This window comes from Berghia stephanieae, chromosome 3 (assembly GCF_034508935.2).
Source record: "Berghia stephanieae isolate SIO BIC M18660-M18661 chromosome 3, UCSD_Bste_1.3, whole genome shotgun sequence".
Classification (NCBI taxonomy): domain Eukaryota; kingdom Metazoa; phylum Mollusca; class Gastropoda; order Nudibranchia; family Aeolidiidae; genus Berghia; species Berghia stephanieae.
Window position 1 is genome coordinate 87,040,692 of NC_088362.1, and position 17,500 is coordinate 87,058,191.

Below are 17,500 nucleotides of genomic sequence, written 5' to 3' on the forward strand. Positions count from 1 at the left end.
TTTCTTTTTACAATCAATATTTCGCGATGAACAACCTTATTTATACACACAGAGGCTTAAAAATTGATATCTCACACATTTATATTTAGTGAGACTTGTGAGTTACTATTTAAAAGGATGCTCCAGGGGTTGAAGAACCCCCCCCCCCCCCCCCCCCCGGCACCAATCCTAATGTTACCATGGTCTGCCAAATGTGAAGGGTACATTCTATGAACAGCAGTTCTGAAGTATAACGGCAAAAATATTAACAATCTTTCTAATACAGTGCACCTCAGATCAAATGAAAAGTTTAAAAATCCCTGGGTTATTGTTCTGTTTGACATTACTAAAGCTACCTTGAATTCAACAAGGTTCTTAACCACACACCTTGGACACAACAAAGTAATCAAAACCGCAAATAGCATGCCAAGTGGAGACAAGATTGGCATTTTTTAAAATTAATAACTTGAGCTTTTCTATTCACTAAACGTGCTCAAAGAGCTTTACAAGGGTCCCCTAAAAAAAATAATCTTGCTCTGCTTTCCTAACCCACCAGCATTGTCTGGTAGACCACTTTGACATTATAATATACATTAGCAATCAGGGCATAGGGGTAGGGTTGGGGACACTGTGTGTGAGAGAATGTATTGCACGAAATGACACTCAAGTCACATTGCAATAGGATGAATTTGTCTCTCTTTGTGAGGCTGTGTGCTGTGAGAGGTTGAGTGTATGTGTGGTATCATTGCAAATGGGGAGAAGTGGTGAGGTATGAAGAAAAATGGGCCTCGTTGGAGTGAAAAGTTACATTTATGAGATGGTGCGAGCCATAATGTCTGTGGGGGGGAGATGGGGAGGTGGCACATTCATTTTAACCATTGGTGCTTGCAGGACAAAGTGGAGAGGAGGGAAAGAGAGTGGAGGAGTAATCCATTTATTTTTAACAACTTTAATACTTACAAAGTTTAATCCCTTGTTTATTAATGTAAAAAAGACACCTCATATTCAACAAAATCTTGTTAAAAAAACATTGACCACCAGTCCAGTCAACTTTAGGTGATCATAAAATCTTACCATTTTTGTTCCAAGTAAAACAATCTCGAAGTTTCTGTCCCTCTATTTCCATATCAAGCCGAATGGGAATGAGTTCCTCTTTCTTATTGGCATTTTGGTGAATGATAGAGGGATCTGTATCATCAAAACTAGAATAAAATAAATAGAAAATCATTCCTAATGTCTAGTAAAGTAAAATATCATGTTTACAAAGGATGTTGCAAACAAAACAAAACATCCCTGTTATCCTAACATAAAGCTCTACTATATCTGTCATCTGCATTTTTTGCGGCCGCAAATGGCAAATATCAGGGCGATCCGCAAATTTTGGCAAATTTCCCAAAATTGGCAAATCGTGGCAAATTTTGGGAAAATTGGCAAATCGCGTGGCAAATTTTGGGAAAAAAAAAGAAGCGAAAACAAGATAACGAAAAAAAAAGGTGCGAAACTTGAGAAATGTTGCAGCTTTGCCTGGGCCCAAACCAAGGGAAGCTACACTCTACAGATAATGATCCTTTAAAATCTCTGTAACAACGCTATCGTGTAAATTAATAAATGTAACCTCCTTAAATGTAATAAATTGTCTTTTCTATATTTTTTTTCTGTATCGCGCGTTAATTTTTACTGAAACGCTTAGTTCTCCTCGGCAAATTTTTGGGCAAATTTTGGTCTTTTTGGCAAATTTCTTGGCAAATTTTGGGGGTTTTTTTTGCAAATTTTGGCAAATTGTAGGTCCCAATTTGGCAAAAAATGCAGATGACAGCTATATTAGTTTTCTTCATGTATTTTTTATCAGTAACACCTGTCTGAAATCACAATGCCATAACTAGGAAACGACACATTTGTGATATCTGAATCTGAATCTTCCGTTAATGTCCATCTTCACTCATAAAGATTTTGACATGAACAATAACATTAACTTTAAAAATTCAGCAGTGATCTTGAAGCTCTAAAAATAAATCTAAAGTGGGTACAGATGTAATTTCCTGCGGTAAATTGCTTCAATCTGTGATGGTTCAGGAGCAAAATGAGAATTTTCTGAGGTCTATGGTGGATGTCAGGGGAATAAAACTGTCAATGTGGGAAGTCCTAGAAGTCCTAGGTGTTTGGAGGTCAGGATTTGAAATTGCCACCAGGCTGTTCTTTATCTTATACACCATAGTCAGGCGTGCTGCTTTCCTCCTAATTTAGAGTGACTTAAATTCAAGTTGATTAATCAAGCTGCTCACACTTGATGTTCTCTCGTAATTTCCTGTAACAAAACGAGTGGCTCGTCTCTGTTCTGTTTCCAGTTTATCAACAAGGTGTTTTGTTTGTAAATCCCAAACATTGCATGCGTATTCAATTTGTGGTTGAACTAATGTCTTGTAAGCTAATGTTTTAGGCTTGTAAATTTAACCTTTAAATTTCTTCGAAGGAAACCAAAGGTACTATTTTCTTTTGTTGTAATGTCCCATTTTAAGTTTTATTTTATTGTTATACCTAAATATTTGGCTGGTGTTATGTGCTCTAAGGTGTAGTTGTGTAACTTGTAATTGCATGTAATAGGAGATTTCTTTCTGGATTATGGAAATGATATTGCATTTCTCTGGATGAAACTCCATGCAGTGTTTCTGTTTCCAAATCGCCAGTTTCTCAAGGTCGTGTTGCAGACGTGCTCCATCCTCTAGTGTTATCAAGCATGCAATTATGTCATCTGATCTGCAAAAAGGCAGACTTTCGAATCAAGAGCATCTGCCAGGTCATTAATATAAAAAAGAAAGAGAGTGGGACCAAGCCTTGAGGAACACCAGATTCAACTGGGACAGACTTGGATGATTCACCGTCAATAATCCCTGATTGGGTACGGCCTCTCAGGAGGAAGTTGTCAATCCATCTGTTGATTTTCCCATTTATCTCATATTGTCGAAGCTTGTGGCATATCATGTTGTGGTCAATTTTGTCAAAGGCCTTGGAGAAGTCCATTATAAGTACATCAGTTTGTTGGCCCTTCTCAAGAGACTGAAATGTCATCAATAAAGCTAATTACAGTGGAACCTCCCGATTACGACACCTCCGAATAGCGACAACCTCCTGATAACAATTTTGACCAGTGGTCCCGATTTTTTTTCTATTTAAGATCAGTACCTCCAAATAACGACGCACTTTTTGATAAAACCTCCGAATAACAACATCATTTTGCGATTTTCGTAGATATCTGATACTAAAAATACCGAATATGAGTACTCAAAGTTTGTAAAAATAAACGATTCCTGCTTGAACCAATGAGAACACAGCTTTTTTTTGACGAATCTTGGCTGATATGCATTAATAAAAACCAAGGTATAAATGTAAGTGTAAGCAAGTAAACACAAAATCTTGGAAAATGTGATATTATTTCATGATAGAAGTAGTAGTAGTAGTAGTAGTAGTAGTAGTAGTAGTAGTAGTAGTAGTGTAATAGTAAAAAAAAAAAGTAGTAGTAGTAGTAGTAGTAGTAATAGTAGTAGTAGTAGTAGTAGTAGCAGTAGCAGTAGTAGTAGTAGTAGTAGTAGTAGTAGTAGTAGTGTTTTTGTGGGAGGAGGAGGAATAGGATGAGGAATTTTATCTAACTCACAGCGTCCGAATTACCTGTTTTTGTTTGTTTTAAAGAGTTTTACAGCGCTTGTGACACATCTATGTCATATCAGCTCCAGTAAAAAGGAAGAAAATTGGAGAGTAAAAAACATTCTAGATTTACAATTGAAATGACATAAGAAAAAGTAAGACAAAGGGGAATGGTTTAAATAGGGAACAGATGTTGATTCTAGGAGGACACTATCAGTGTACTCAGTTCAGATCACCTAAAAGTCTCATCCAGACACACGCACAAGAACCCTCTAAGAGGAATACACTACAATGTTTTGTTTGTTTTGTCAATGTTAATAAAAACTGGTCCCGCGGGCCTTACCACGCCCACTTTGTCCGCCATCTTGGAAACATCTAAATAACGACACCTCCGGATAACGACATAAAAACTCGGTCCCGTGGCATGTCGCTATTGGGAGGTTCCACTGTACTTGCGTTCCACATGAGCACCTGGACCTAAAACCGTGTTGGAGTTCATAAAAGATATCATGCTTATCTGTGTATTATATCATCTGGCTGACAATGGTATGCTTAATAAGCTTGCTTGAGATACAAGTGAGAGTCACTGCGCAGTAATTTGATGGAATTATTCTCTGTCCTTTTATAAAATAGGAGCTACATTAGCTGTTCTCCAACCCACTGGGTCTGGGACTTCATCAGTGTCGAGTGATCTCTGAAAAATCAAACAGAGGCAAGCTCTTTCAAAACTCTGAAAGATAAACAATGAACTGACATTCCATTTTAGCTTGTTTTGTGAAATAAGATTTTTAAAAAAAGATTACTTCTACTAATTCAAATAAGCAATCATGGTATGACAACAAAATGGGATATCATACCACAGCGGGAAAGTCCTTATCTTTGACTTGGACAATCTGTTACGATTGATGTGTGTAGAACATGGAACCGCATCCAAATGGTGAGAACTACTGGGTATTGTGGGTACCCAGCTACTTCCTCGTTTGCTCTTCATGCTCTGGCTGTTTGATGAAAGAAAAATAATAAATTCTCATAGCAAGAAATACATACTCTCATTCTGCACAAAGATAACGCTCCTCTTGCATGCAAAACGCCTTTTTGTTGGTTTTTTTTTTTTAAAGAAATAAATGGACAGCCCTCCTCCTTTTTTGGCACCTCCACACTTTGAATTAAAGTGAAAAAAACAAATCACAAACTCAATTTTGGTTGCTAAGTTCAAAGATTTTAACAAAATGTTTTAAAAGAAGGATGGTCTTGGCATATGTTTGACATTTTTGTTGTTTTGTTTTGTTTTTAAATTTCCTCCAGTGCTGTTTGGTGCCATTGTAACTTACAATATTATGGCCAAATAAATTTCATTAATCTTTTTCTTTTTTTTTTCGTGAATTTGGTATACAATTAAACTGCAGCTTGGTATAAAAAATAAAAAGGAGAAAAATATAGCAACTGTAGACAAAGCTAAAGCTCTATCCAGTTTCATCATGTCATTGAAGTCAAAAATTGAAATAAGTGTACGTGTACATTCATATAGTTCCCATGAACTTAAGTACAATACATCAACTATTCCAGCATCAACCATTACATACAGTACAAATTACTTGTTGGGCATCCTTTTTTTGTATAAGAACAATATATCTGCCACAGCCTACAACTAGATGAAAAGTACCTTACACATGGACATCGCATCTGGGGAAGAACCTTTTTTATTGTTACAACCCAGTCAGTCAATGACCATGCTCATAATAGCTTGACTTTGTTATAAAATGAGATATCATAGTGCTGGACCAAAGACACCTTCACAAATTAAATCTGATAAATAAAACATATTCATCCTGCAATTGACAAACATGTAATGTTCTCATTCCATTAGGGCTCATGAAAGACAGTTCTGATCAAGGACAATTCCCAAAGGAAGAATTCAGGCATTTAGGAATATGATGAAAGAACCAAAACTTACGTCACAAAGGATGTGTCTGAACTAAGGGAAACAGCTTTATATTTGTCATCAGCACCTTGGATTATTTCATCCACTTCTCTAGCTCTAAGCAGCGTAATATTGGTCGCAAGTGAGTGATGAGCAAAACCTGAATTACAAAATAGTAAAAAAAAATATATATAGATAAATCAAATTAAATGACATTAATTTATTTTGAATAGTTAAAGAAAAAATAGGGGAAAATAAAGGAAAGAAAACTTTAATTATGTAGTTGATGGAAAATGAGCAGCTCTCCTTATAAAGCCTGAACAGACAGTAGCTGGCTTTGAGCTGGCTTTGACAACTCTTTTATCATCTTAATTTAGAAAAGAAAAAGAAAAATTCCTTTGCTCTTCGTCCAATCTGTTATATGCTTCCTTTAAACTGGATAATTTCCTCTATGTCCTATTACTTTCTGGAAGAGTTTGTTCAGTTAAGAATAGAAAGAAATATCATCCCTTGCCCTTTGATTATTTGTCTGTTTAATTTTATTCCAAATCAATCTGGACTGGATTCTATCAATATCATTCTCTAGAAAACTTTCAAATTCAATTTTCTTTACTCTACATCTAATAATATAATAGTCAATTAGTGTGTGAGACCGGTATGAATCTAAACTTTGGGAATTCTTAATGTTATCAATACTACTACTAGAATAGATAAGAAATAACCACTCTGCGCTGGCGCAATGGTAGCACATCTGTTTGGCAAGAAAAGGTCTGAGGTTCAATCCCAAGACTAGGAACAGTTTGTTTTTTGGATGGGAGGTGGGGTACATTTTTTTTTCTATCTGCTTAACCTGACGTGGTTCACACTTTCTCAGATGTTAACCAAGTACCTGCTCCACAAATTTCTCTCTTCCTTCCTTCCCAACTTTATTTTAGTAATTGTACTCCAAGATATGACATAATTTAATCCACGATTGAATATCATTTTCACAAGGTAGGTTCACAAATTAAAGTAAGTACAGAGATGTCTACATTCGAGAACATATCTTTTGAGTGAAGAATATAATATTAAAATAAAATGCAATAATTAATTTAAAAAGTTTATTTGTTATTACGTATTTTGAAATATCAAAAATTGATCAGCTTATTGTCAGTAAAGAAATAAATATTATTCATCATCTGTCAGGAAATCAAAATAACTTTTACCGTAAGTTTACAGATAAATGGTTTGTTCTTTTTACCTGTATCATGTTGCAGTCCTAAAAACAAGGCTGCCGTGTCAGACGTAACAACATATAAAAAAAGCAGATGAAGGTTAAAAACAGAATTAGGTGCTGCAGCTTATAAGAGGATTTAAAGAAAAGAAATTACCCATGTTAGCTAGCTTTTTTCTTTCCTCTATTGTGATCAACCTCCTCCACATAGAAGGGTATTTTTTGTAGAGTGATCCTCTAAACATGCGCAAATAATTCCCAACCTGAAAGCAAATTAGAAAAATGAAAAGTAATTATAATTCTACCAACCATGAACCAATTTACAATGCATTCTTTCAAACTGGACCTTAAAAATTAGTTAAATATTGAATTGAACTTCCACTAGAAGTTTGAAATTGATTACATTAACCCAATCAAAAATAATGTTCCAATTAGACTCTTTCATCAGTGATGACAATGACAATTTGTCAAAAAGGAGAAAAACCTATTGGTCCATTGGACAAACAAACAAAATCATAATAAAATACCACTGTTTCGTATATTACATTACAACTTGTGTACATCCATTCTTAATAGTAGAGGTATAACATACTTCAGGGTATGTAGAGTTTTAATGAATTGTCCTTCCCTTAAAACGATTTTAAAGACCAACTGTACATTCAAGAGATTTAAAATTAACTTTTGGTCAAAAGGTCTGAAAGTATTTGTTTTTATGCTTTATCTTTGTTACCGTAGCCCAACGTTTATGGTTCTTATTCTTACAAATAAAACTCCAAGTAGTTTAAACAAATTAACTCTTTAAGATTCAATCTGACAAAAACCGACAATGGCATAATATTCATGGGCGGGGTAGTCAAAACTGGCCTCAGTAAGTAAAATCCAATCGTTGTGAAGACAATGACATGTCTGTCACTGTTGCAGGATGTTTTCAGCTTTGATTTTTATATATTTGCCGACAGAAAATAAAATATGTTGTAGAAATTGCGATTTGAATCCTGTTATATTTGCGGGTGAAAATCATTATTATTATTCTATTATTATTATTAGTTTTATTATTATTCTATTATTATTATTATTATTATTATTATTATTATTATTATTATATTATTATTATTATTATTTATTATTATTATTATTATTATTATTATTATTATTATTATTATTACTAATATATTAGGATCATTATCAAAAAAGAGTATTGTTCAAGGTGGTCACAGCAATAATGACCTTTTAATCTATATAATTTATTATTACCGGTTTTTCATGACCACCATCAGTACTATCATTATTCATTTATCTATTTATTTATTTTAATCTATAGTCAACCACTGCTAATCCGAGTCACCCTCTCCTATGCACTCTTAAAATCCTCCACCTTACTCCTCCTCTCTTCATATCCCTCCTTTCACTCATTCACTCTTCCTTCCTCCATTCCCCCATCCCCATCCTTCTATCCATCTCTCCATCCACCACTAGAATCTAGGACTCGCCTGGACGCCCATATTACTTGCTCACTCGTCCTTCGCACTCAGTGCCCTCTCCCTCTCACCGTCCCATCCCCACTTGACCATCTCCAACTCTACCAGTTTTAATTTCTTCATTCGGTTTGCATAAGCCCATTCTATTTGTGTTTATTTCTTTCTCCAATCCTGCGGATCAACGATGCCATCATCATCCATTCGATAAGTTTCATTTTCATATTTACTTCTTTTTCCTTTCTCACCTCTTTCATTTTCTTCTAATAAAAAGAACCCCCCCCCCCCCCCCCCAATTTTTTTTTTTTCCCCCCGATATTAAGTCTCTCCAAATTACGTTAAAATTACAACTATTCTTTCTTACCTTTTCCTCCGCCTTCATCTCTACCTTAATACATACCTACCTACACACTAACTCCTTCTACCAGTCTTAGACCGACCACTCACGGAAACTTACATCCTCTCTCCCTTTCTCTCTATCTATCTTTCTATCTATCTATCTATCTACCTACCTATCTATCTATCCATCTCTCTCTCTATTTCTCTCCCTCTCTGTTTCTCTCCCTCTCTCTCTCTATCTCCTTCTATCTACCTATCTCTCCTCCTCTCATTTTGTTCATTGATATATATTTGGTATGATATACTAACCACCCAATCAATCGCTCTCTCACCCCCATCCCCATTTTTAAGACCTTTTTGCAGTTACTTTTACTATATATACACATACACAGACATACGCACACGGACACACATACACAAACATATACACATCCTCTCCATTCTCTCTCTCTCTCTCTCTCATTCTTTCTCTCTCCCCCCCCCCCCTCTCTCTCTCCTTATCTCGCGCCACTTCTTGCATCAACACTCGACGCCCTTTCCTCACATTAACTTTATTTCCACATTTGACAAAATGTGATATTTTGTAAATTTACATATTTGTTTGTGTTTTTGTTGACTGTCTCCTGACGAAGGCCAAGGGCCGAAACGTTGTTTGTTTTGTGTTGTTCCCTTATATATGAGTCACATCTACTCACTTTATATTTTTTATCTCCATGAAAATCATTGACATTGCACTTTGGTAAAAATCAGAAAAAAATTACGACTTTGGTGATGAAAAATGACTTTGATAACAAATTTTGTAAACTTTAAAAAATATTATGAATAATTTATAACTCCCTTATTTGTGGGGCAATTTTGTTATTGGTGTATCAATTTTATTGTAATAAAGAGATAGGAACTTCAGAGTTATTTTTTCTGATGCGAAATTATTACTTTGTAATTTTAGCACTAAGAAAAATAGTTGGTAAATAAATTTGTTACACCTCTTTGATCTACCGCCACCATCCATTCGTGTAGAATTGTGAATCAAGCGTCTCAAAGTCTTCGACCAATCACAGGCTATCTATCCGGCTGAAACAAAGACGCTTCTCGCCGTCCATGCATTACGCTATTGTTATGCAAGAAATATAACACCTTTTTGAGTAGGCCTAAAAGCTAAAATCTAAAGTAAAAAATATAATTCTGAGGAATTTGAAAGTCACATTGTTGAAATCTGCTTGAAAAAAAGAACATTGGTCCTTATTTCAGAAAAATCGGTTGAAAACCAACTGTTTTACGAATAAATTTGATTTTAAAAATTGCATTTTTTAAATTTAGCTTTTTTTAGCAACTTTTTTATTTATCGATTTTCTTGATTTTTATATCATTCTTTATATCTCAATGAGACGAGATCAGTGATATACTTTGTTTGTTTCAAATGTAACTAGAACATAGTTTGGCTTTTTTACCTATCAACCGTGCCTGGATAATATATTCAACAACGTGGTGATTGTGACGCAACTATGCGATGAGCGTCTTCCAGTGTTTCAGCGATGACTCAATGCAATGTTGAAAGCTGTTGCCACGTGAGCGGTCGGAACGACCAATCGTTGAAGGGCCAAGATGCTCAATAGCCAATCATTCTTCAATCAAAAAACTTAAGAACTCAAGAGAACAAAAGTTTGAAATTTGGTGATGGACGGACCTATGAAATCGTTTCTGGGCGGAGTTTAGCCATGAGTGACCGTAGAAAATGAAAATGTGACTGCAGACATCAAAGGGTAGGCTTATGTCATCATAGGATGTCTACATGATTGACATGGCCATATAGGGAACTCATTATCTACTCCCCCAAAATAATCTGAACACTAGAGGGTTAAAATTGTAAAACATAGTGAAAGAGTCAACTAAGTTGAGCACCCCTTATAATTATAATAATTAATACTATTACCTTTCTATAACCAGATGATGTTTATAAAGAGTATGAAGATTAATAGAAGAATGGGGGAGAGTGATATATGAATAAGGGTAAAATATAAAGAGAGAGGGAAGGAGATAGAAAGAAAGTGAGAGAGAGAGAGAGAGAGAGAGAGAGAGAGAGAGAGAGAGAGAGAGAGAGAGAGAGAGAGAGGAGTCATTTAATTGATGGGTGTTTATTCTGATTAGGGGGAAGTTATAATAATTTTTCTTTTAAAAGCACCTATAACTATACTACCACACTTACTATTAAGTAAAGTCTGGACTCATTTACCCCACCCATGGGTCAAAGTTTGCAACAGTGTTGAATGCCATACACAAAAAAAACTGAAAAAATCCAGCGACCCATCAAGCTGCCATCAAACAAACTATCATGTAAAGTAACACTTACAAAATCACCAAATATAAATGTCATTGTAATAGTTAGTGTAGCAGTATTATTGCTGACGCTGATGGTTTTGAAGTTACTGGCAGTGTTGATAGTGGTGATGATCTGGTGGTGGTGGTAGTTGAAGTAGTACTGGTGGTGGCAGTAGTAGTAGTGATGATGATGATGATTAGGAGGAAGAGGATGTAAGGAAGTCTTACTCGTAGAAAATCATATTCATAGCCTATAACCCATTTATAAATTGTTTGTTAAAGTGAGTTTGTTACATCATGTTCTATCAATTCATAACTATGTAACAACGTATAACAAACAGGATGTTTTGTACCAAAACCAACCCACTCTCAAATGCATGCCTTATTTGTATCACCTATAAGATCCTCATGCATTGTTATTGTTTGATAATATAATGACGTGATTCACTCACAAAGCATGGCTTAGTAGTAAAACTGTTCTATCTGTCTTGGGTTATCCCATATTGAGTAATTCATTTTAATAACGTAGGAGGATAATTCTATGCAGCTATGCCATATATATGGAATTATAATTTCCTGCCAATTGACTCTGTTTGAAGAGTAGTTTCACTTATCCTGGAGAATCTGTAGACACAGAGCCCAAGAAGTCCTCGTTAGTCAATGAATAAATAATAAACACATTTCATTTATTTTAGAGGACACAAGTCCTAAGTTTAACTTATATTTAAAGACAATACTAAAGTGTTGATTAATAGCGGAAGATTATCATTGCTGTTTCATAATTGACAATTTGATAGTTACCACAGACTCACTCTGCGCCAATTGAAATATGAAAGTTTGCTTCAAGACAATAATTAATAGGTGCTGTGCACCTTGGATCCAACAAAACCTCTGATTCAACCGAAAACTTGAAAATTTGCCAGGGTTTCCTTTTTCTTCCATTTGACTCCACTAAAGTTACCTCACTTTCAACAAAATTCATGACCACAAACCTTGGCTACAACAAAGTAATCAAATAAGACTGGAATTATTTAAATTCTTCTTCTGGTAGACCGCTTTCACATTATAATACACAAACAGAGCGTAATGGTGGAGATGGGACATTGTTGTGTATGGTATGAGTGTATGGCAAGCGTCATAACTCAATGCCAGTGGAATCAACTCTCAGTCGCATCACAATGGGATGATTTTGTCACTCTTTGTGTGGCTGTATGGCTTGCTACAATTCGTTCATAGTTCATTATTCCAAATACGAATGAAGACAAGTGATGAGGTGTGTGAAGAAGAATGGTACTCATGGGAGTGAGTTTACATTTCTGAGACGATGTGACTAGTGAGGGGGGTGCAGAAATGGGGTGAGCTAGGAGGCTAGGAAGGGTTAAGGGTCAATTCTATTTAGTGATGTGATGATTGCAGGGCAAGGGTCCATCCATTTATTTTTACAACTTGTTTAACTTAAACACACCCCAACCCTATGTTTTTCACCAATCTAGCTTTTTTTATATGAAGTGGTTATTCAGTATCAGATACTGAATAGTGCTTTGCCACTATTCAGTATCCATAAGGAACTCTTTTATTATAGAGAGAGTGAAAAGTGCGACAATCTCAGTTGAATGTAAATAAACTGCTGACCTACTACCAGATTGAACTCGTGCAGTAACTGACAGCCCGATTCAAAGTTGTAGAAATATTTTGATCGTTATTTTTAAATTTCTGCTATTGTGCAATTAACATAGTTCAAAATATCAAAAGAAGAGTGGCATTCAAATACATTTTTTAATGTATAAATAGACATGATTAAATGTCACTAAAAGTTCAGTGACACCATGGCTTGGTGGATAAGCTGTTTGACTCTGAACTTAAGGTTCGAGAGTTCAAATCCCGGCCGGGTTAACTTTTATTTTTCCCCAATATTTTTGTTTTAATCATTTTATTTTCTTGTAATATATTTTAATGTATATATTATACTATTATTATTATTATTATTATTATTATTATTATTATTATTATTATTATTATTATTATTATTATTATTATTATTATTATTATTATTATTTCTACTTACTATTATTATTATTGTTGTTGTTGTAATCGTCATCATCATCATTATTATGATTATGATTTTTAAATCAAGTAGTAGGAGTTATTTAATCAGTTATCGATTTATTACGAATATCTTTTATGTGTTATAATCTCGTTGTTGTTTTTCATTGATGTGCTCTTCTATTGTTCATTACTTTTTAAAATCTTGCTTTTTTCTGTTTGTCACATTTATTGTTGTTGTTGTTCTTGTTGTTGTTTTTGTTTGTTTGTTTGTTTTGTCATCTAAGACAATCCCGATTCATTATAAATATGTGGCCAGACTTTCTGCCATTTTTAATTGAATGATGTACTTCCGTGAATTAATTGCAGTATTATATTAAAATTTACGTGATAATAATAATAATAATAATAATAATAATATAATAATAATAATAATAATAATAATAATAATAATAATAATAGTAATAATAATGATAATAATAATAATAATAATAATAATAATAATAATAATAATAATAATAATAATAATAATAGACGTCTAATAATAATAATAATAATAATAATAATAATAATAATAACAATAATAATAATAATAATAATAATAATAATAATAATAATAATAATAATAATAATAATAATAATAATAATAATAATAATAATAATAATTTAAACAGATACTGAATATTAGACTACAATTGACATCTATTTACTGAATACCCGTGGTATTTTTAGGGGTGTTTCTTTTTTTACGAAACCTAAAACCTGCCGAAACACGCCGAAACCTGACAAAGTTAGGGGAAGCAGGCAGCAGTGGGGAGTGAACCTGGGACTCAGGGAAGTGTACACCATTGGGGAGTGAACCTGGGACTGGGTTTCGTAACAAAAAAGCAATTACTTTTTTTACGAACCCCAACAATATCCAACAAATTTATGGAAAGAAAGTAGGCAACAGTGGGGGAGTGAACCTGAGACTCAGGGAAGTGTACACTATTGGGGAATAAACCTAAGTCTATGGTTTTTCGGTGGGTTTTGGCTGGTTTCGTAAAAAAGTAATTGCTTCATTCTCGTCTGGTACCCAACTCCCATAGTCCCAGGTTCATTTCCACTGATATCCTCTTCTCACAGTCCCAGGTTCACTCTCAACCAGTGTGCACTTCCCTGAGTCCCGGTTCATTGCCCAATGGTGCCCACTTCCCATAACTTTTGATAATTTCGGTAGGTTTCGAAATAAAAGTACATTCTGAGCTCACTGTCCACTGGTATCAGCCTCTCGCAGTCCCAGGTTCAATCCTCATCTGTGTCCAAATCCCAGATTCACTCCCCACTGCTGCCTGCTTCCCATAACGTTGTCGGGTTTTGGCAGGTTTCGTAAAACAGTAATTCCCCCTCCCACTTGGTATTGTCTTTTTACAATATCCAGAGTCCCAGGTTCACTCCCCACAAGTGTACACTTCCCTGAATCTCAGGTTCACCCCCCACTGTTGCCTACTTCAATAACTTTGTCGGATATTGCCAGGTTTCGTCGGGTTTCGTAAAAAAGTAATTGCTTTTATATGAAACTCGCTGAAGCACGCTGAAAACCAGAGTCTCAGGTTCACTCCCCACTGGCGTACACTTCCCTGAATCTCCCATAACTTTGTCGGATATTGCCGGGTTTCGTATAAAAGTAATTGCATTTATATGAAACTCGCTGAAACCCGCCGAAAACCAGAGTCTCAGGTTCACTCCCCACATGTGTACTCTTCCATGAATCTCAGGTTCACCCCCCACTATTGCCTACTTCAATAACTTTGTCGGATATTTCCAGGTTTCGTCGGGTTTCATAAAAAAGTAATTGCTTATATATGAAACTCGCTGAAATTCGCCTAAACCCAGAGTCTCAGGTTCACTCCCTACTGGTGTACACTTCCCTGAGTCTCAGGTTCAGTCCCCATTATTTGCTTACTTTCCATAACTTTGCCCCAATTTGTTGGCATTTGGCGCATTTCGTAAACAAAAAGTAATTGCTTTTTTAAAATAACAAAATCCGCCGAAACCCAGTCCCAGGTTCACTCCCCACTCGTGTACACTTCCCCGAATCTCAGTTTCACTCCCCACTGTTGCCTACTACCCATAACTTTCTTGGATATTGCAAGGTTTCGTCGGGTTTTGTATAAAAGTAATTGATTTTATATGAAACTAGCTGAAGCTCGCCGAAAACCATAGTCTCAGGTTCACTCCCCACTGGTGTACACTTCACTGAGTCCCAGGTTCACTCCCCAAGCGTTGCCTACTTTCCACTTCTTTGCCGCATATTGTCGGGTTTCGTACAAAAGTAATCCCCCCCCCCCCAATTTGTTATTGCTTTTTTATAAAACCCAGAGTCCCAGGTTCACTCCCCACTGGTGTACACTTCCCTGAATCTCAGGTTCACCCCCTCTCCTCCCCCCCCCCCTCCTCAGCCTCTACACACACACACACACACGCTGCTGCCTACGTCCCATAACTTTGTCGGATATTGCCAGGTGTCGTCCGGCTTTTTATTACGAAACCCGCTGAAACCCAGTCCCAGGTTCACTCCCCACTTTTGTACACTTCTCTGAGTCCGAGATTCACTCCCACAGCTGCCCTCTTCCCATAACTTTGTCGGGTTTCGGAAAAAAAAAAACACCGTATGAAAGTGCAAAACCACTATTCAGTGTCAGATACTGAATAGTGCAAAACCACTATTCAGTATCAGATACTAAATAGTACAAAACCACTATTCAGTATCAGATACTGAATAGTGCAAAACCACTATTCAGTATCAGATACTGAATAGTGCAAAACCACTATTCAGTATCAGATACTGAATAGTGCTAGCTTTTTTTATATTTTGAGCTCGAATGAACAAAGCCAAAGCAAGATAGGACCTCGCCACTGTGCTAGTGACAATACCGGCAACATTCATTCCTCGAAAGCCATCGGCATCGATATCAATATCAAAAGTCCAATCATACCAACTTGGTGAAAGTGAAGAAAGTAAAGAAGAAAAAAGGACAAAAAGAATGACTAAACTAAAATGGGTGCTTATTAATATTAACAAAGAAAAGGGGAGATATTATGCTTCAAGAGACGAGTCTGAGTCTGGCAAGAACTTGAAGAGGGTTAAGGAGTAAGAGTAAGACGAACTGAGTAGTGAGACTGACACGGACTGGAGGATGACACCCGGCAGGCCCAGGGCCCAGTCAGAGTGAGAGTCGAGAGTAACAACAGACCGAGTGGAAACGATGTGGCTGTAAGGAAGTAGAGCTTATTATACCATCTTATCGATGAAACCCATTACCTCAGAACCAATATAAAACGCTTCTCCATCTTGATCAATTTTAAAGGATTTCGGCTTATCTCCATATGTTTTTGTTGAACTACTTGGACTGTTTACATTTACCGGAGAGGACGCCATTTTTGTTCTTGGGACAAAGAAAATAGAGAAGTAATACAAGAAAAATAACTCCGTTATTCTTTATTAAAAGAGCTCTAGCCTATTTCCTCCCCTTAAAGTACATATAAGACTAAGACGCCATGCCATGTCTTGTGAGTCGACGCGCATTTATTTGCAGGTGTGATAATCCAATTCCTTACGGCCAGCGACATCTATATATGAAGTCCTAGCTTAGGGCTCATTGTTGTAATGGAAATATCAGAAAATGACGCAAAATACTGTCCATTACAGTATGGTTAAACTAGACCCATAAGTGGTTCGGATGTCAGACCTGCATATATTTACCTGCATCATCATCATCATCAACTTCACGATTATAATTTTTTATCGTCATCATCACCATAATCCACAACCTATTATTATTATTATTATTATTATTATTATTATTATTATTATTATTATTATTATTAATATCATCAACATTAACTGTAATACAGTAATCAGCGTGAACAGAGTATAGTCTAAGTTCACAATGACAGTAATACATTTCTTTTTTTATTTCATCAGATGTGTTGTTTGTTTCTTTAGCCTTTATTACAAGAGAAGGAAAAACGTTTAAAATTTAACCCCCCAAAAAAAAAAGAAAACAAAACAAAACGAGAAAACATTGGCCACACTGTTGCACTGCATTTGGATGCAAGTTTCTTTGTTCTATCCTGACATTACGCTACTGCAGGTGGGCCATTGCTTCAAGGTTGAAAGCTGCAACATAAGGCGAGGGATGACGATCTAAGTATGGTTTGATTGAATAGCTCTCCAGGATTTTTCAGACAGTGTCTTTACGAATTCGTTTTATTTGCGCAGCTAACTTGCTGTGCTTTCAATGGGTTGCTTACTTGTATGTCAGTATTCGACCTAGGATCACGCCTACGTATTTGGGGTTTGGATCGTACAATATGGTAGTGCTAGAGTATTTGATATGAAGATGTAGTTTGTTGTGGGAAAGAATGCCCACTATATTTTGTTCTATTATTTTTTTAGCTACCTACCAGAGAACTTTCAAATTAGTTCACAAAGGTACCTATCATTGTGTTGGTCAAGGTCGGTTTGGAGATTAGTGGTGTCTTGGATGAGAGCACTTTCGATATCATAGTCACCTGCATATTCTAGAGTGA

The 17,500-nt window shown here is 35.7% G+C and overlaps 1 protein-coding gene across 1 annotated transcript in view; it reads right to left on the bottom strand.

The window, feature by feature from the left end:
* The window catches only part of LOC144968720 (SWI/SNF-related matrix-associated actin-dependent regulator of chromatin subfamily B member 1-A-like), a 37,163-nt gene extending 20,786 nt beyond the window's left edge, over positions 1-16,377 (bottom strand). The window contains exons 1-5 of the mRNA XM_078907336.1: positions 16,230-16,377; positions 6,910-7,015; positions 5,573-5,699; positions 4,476-4,616; positions 1,054-1,181 (exon numbers count right to left, since the gene is read on the bottom strand). Coding sequence (XP_078763462.1) covers positions 1,054-1,181; positions 4,476-4,616; positions 5,573-5,699; positions 6,910-7,015; positions 16,230-16,346 — 619 coding nt within the window. The 5' untranslated portion in view covers positions 16,347-16,377. The remainder of the gene's footprint in view (positions 1-1,053; positions 1,182-4,475; positions 4,617-5,572; positions 5,700-6,909; positions 7,016-16,229) is intronic.
* Positions 16,378-17,500: the final 1,123 nt, after the last annotated feature.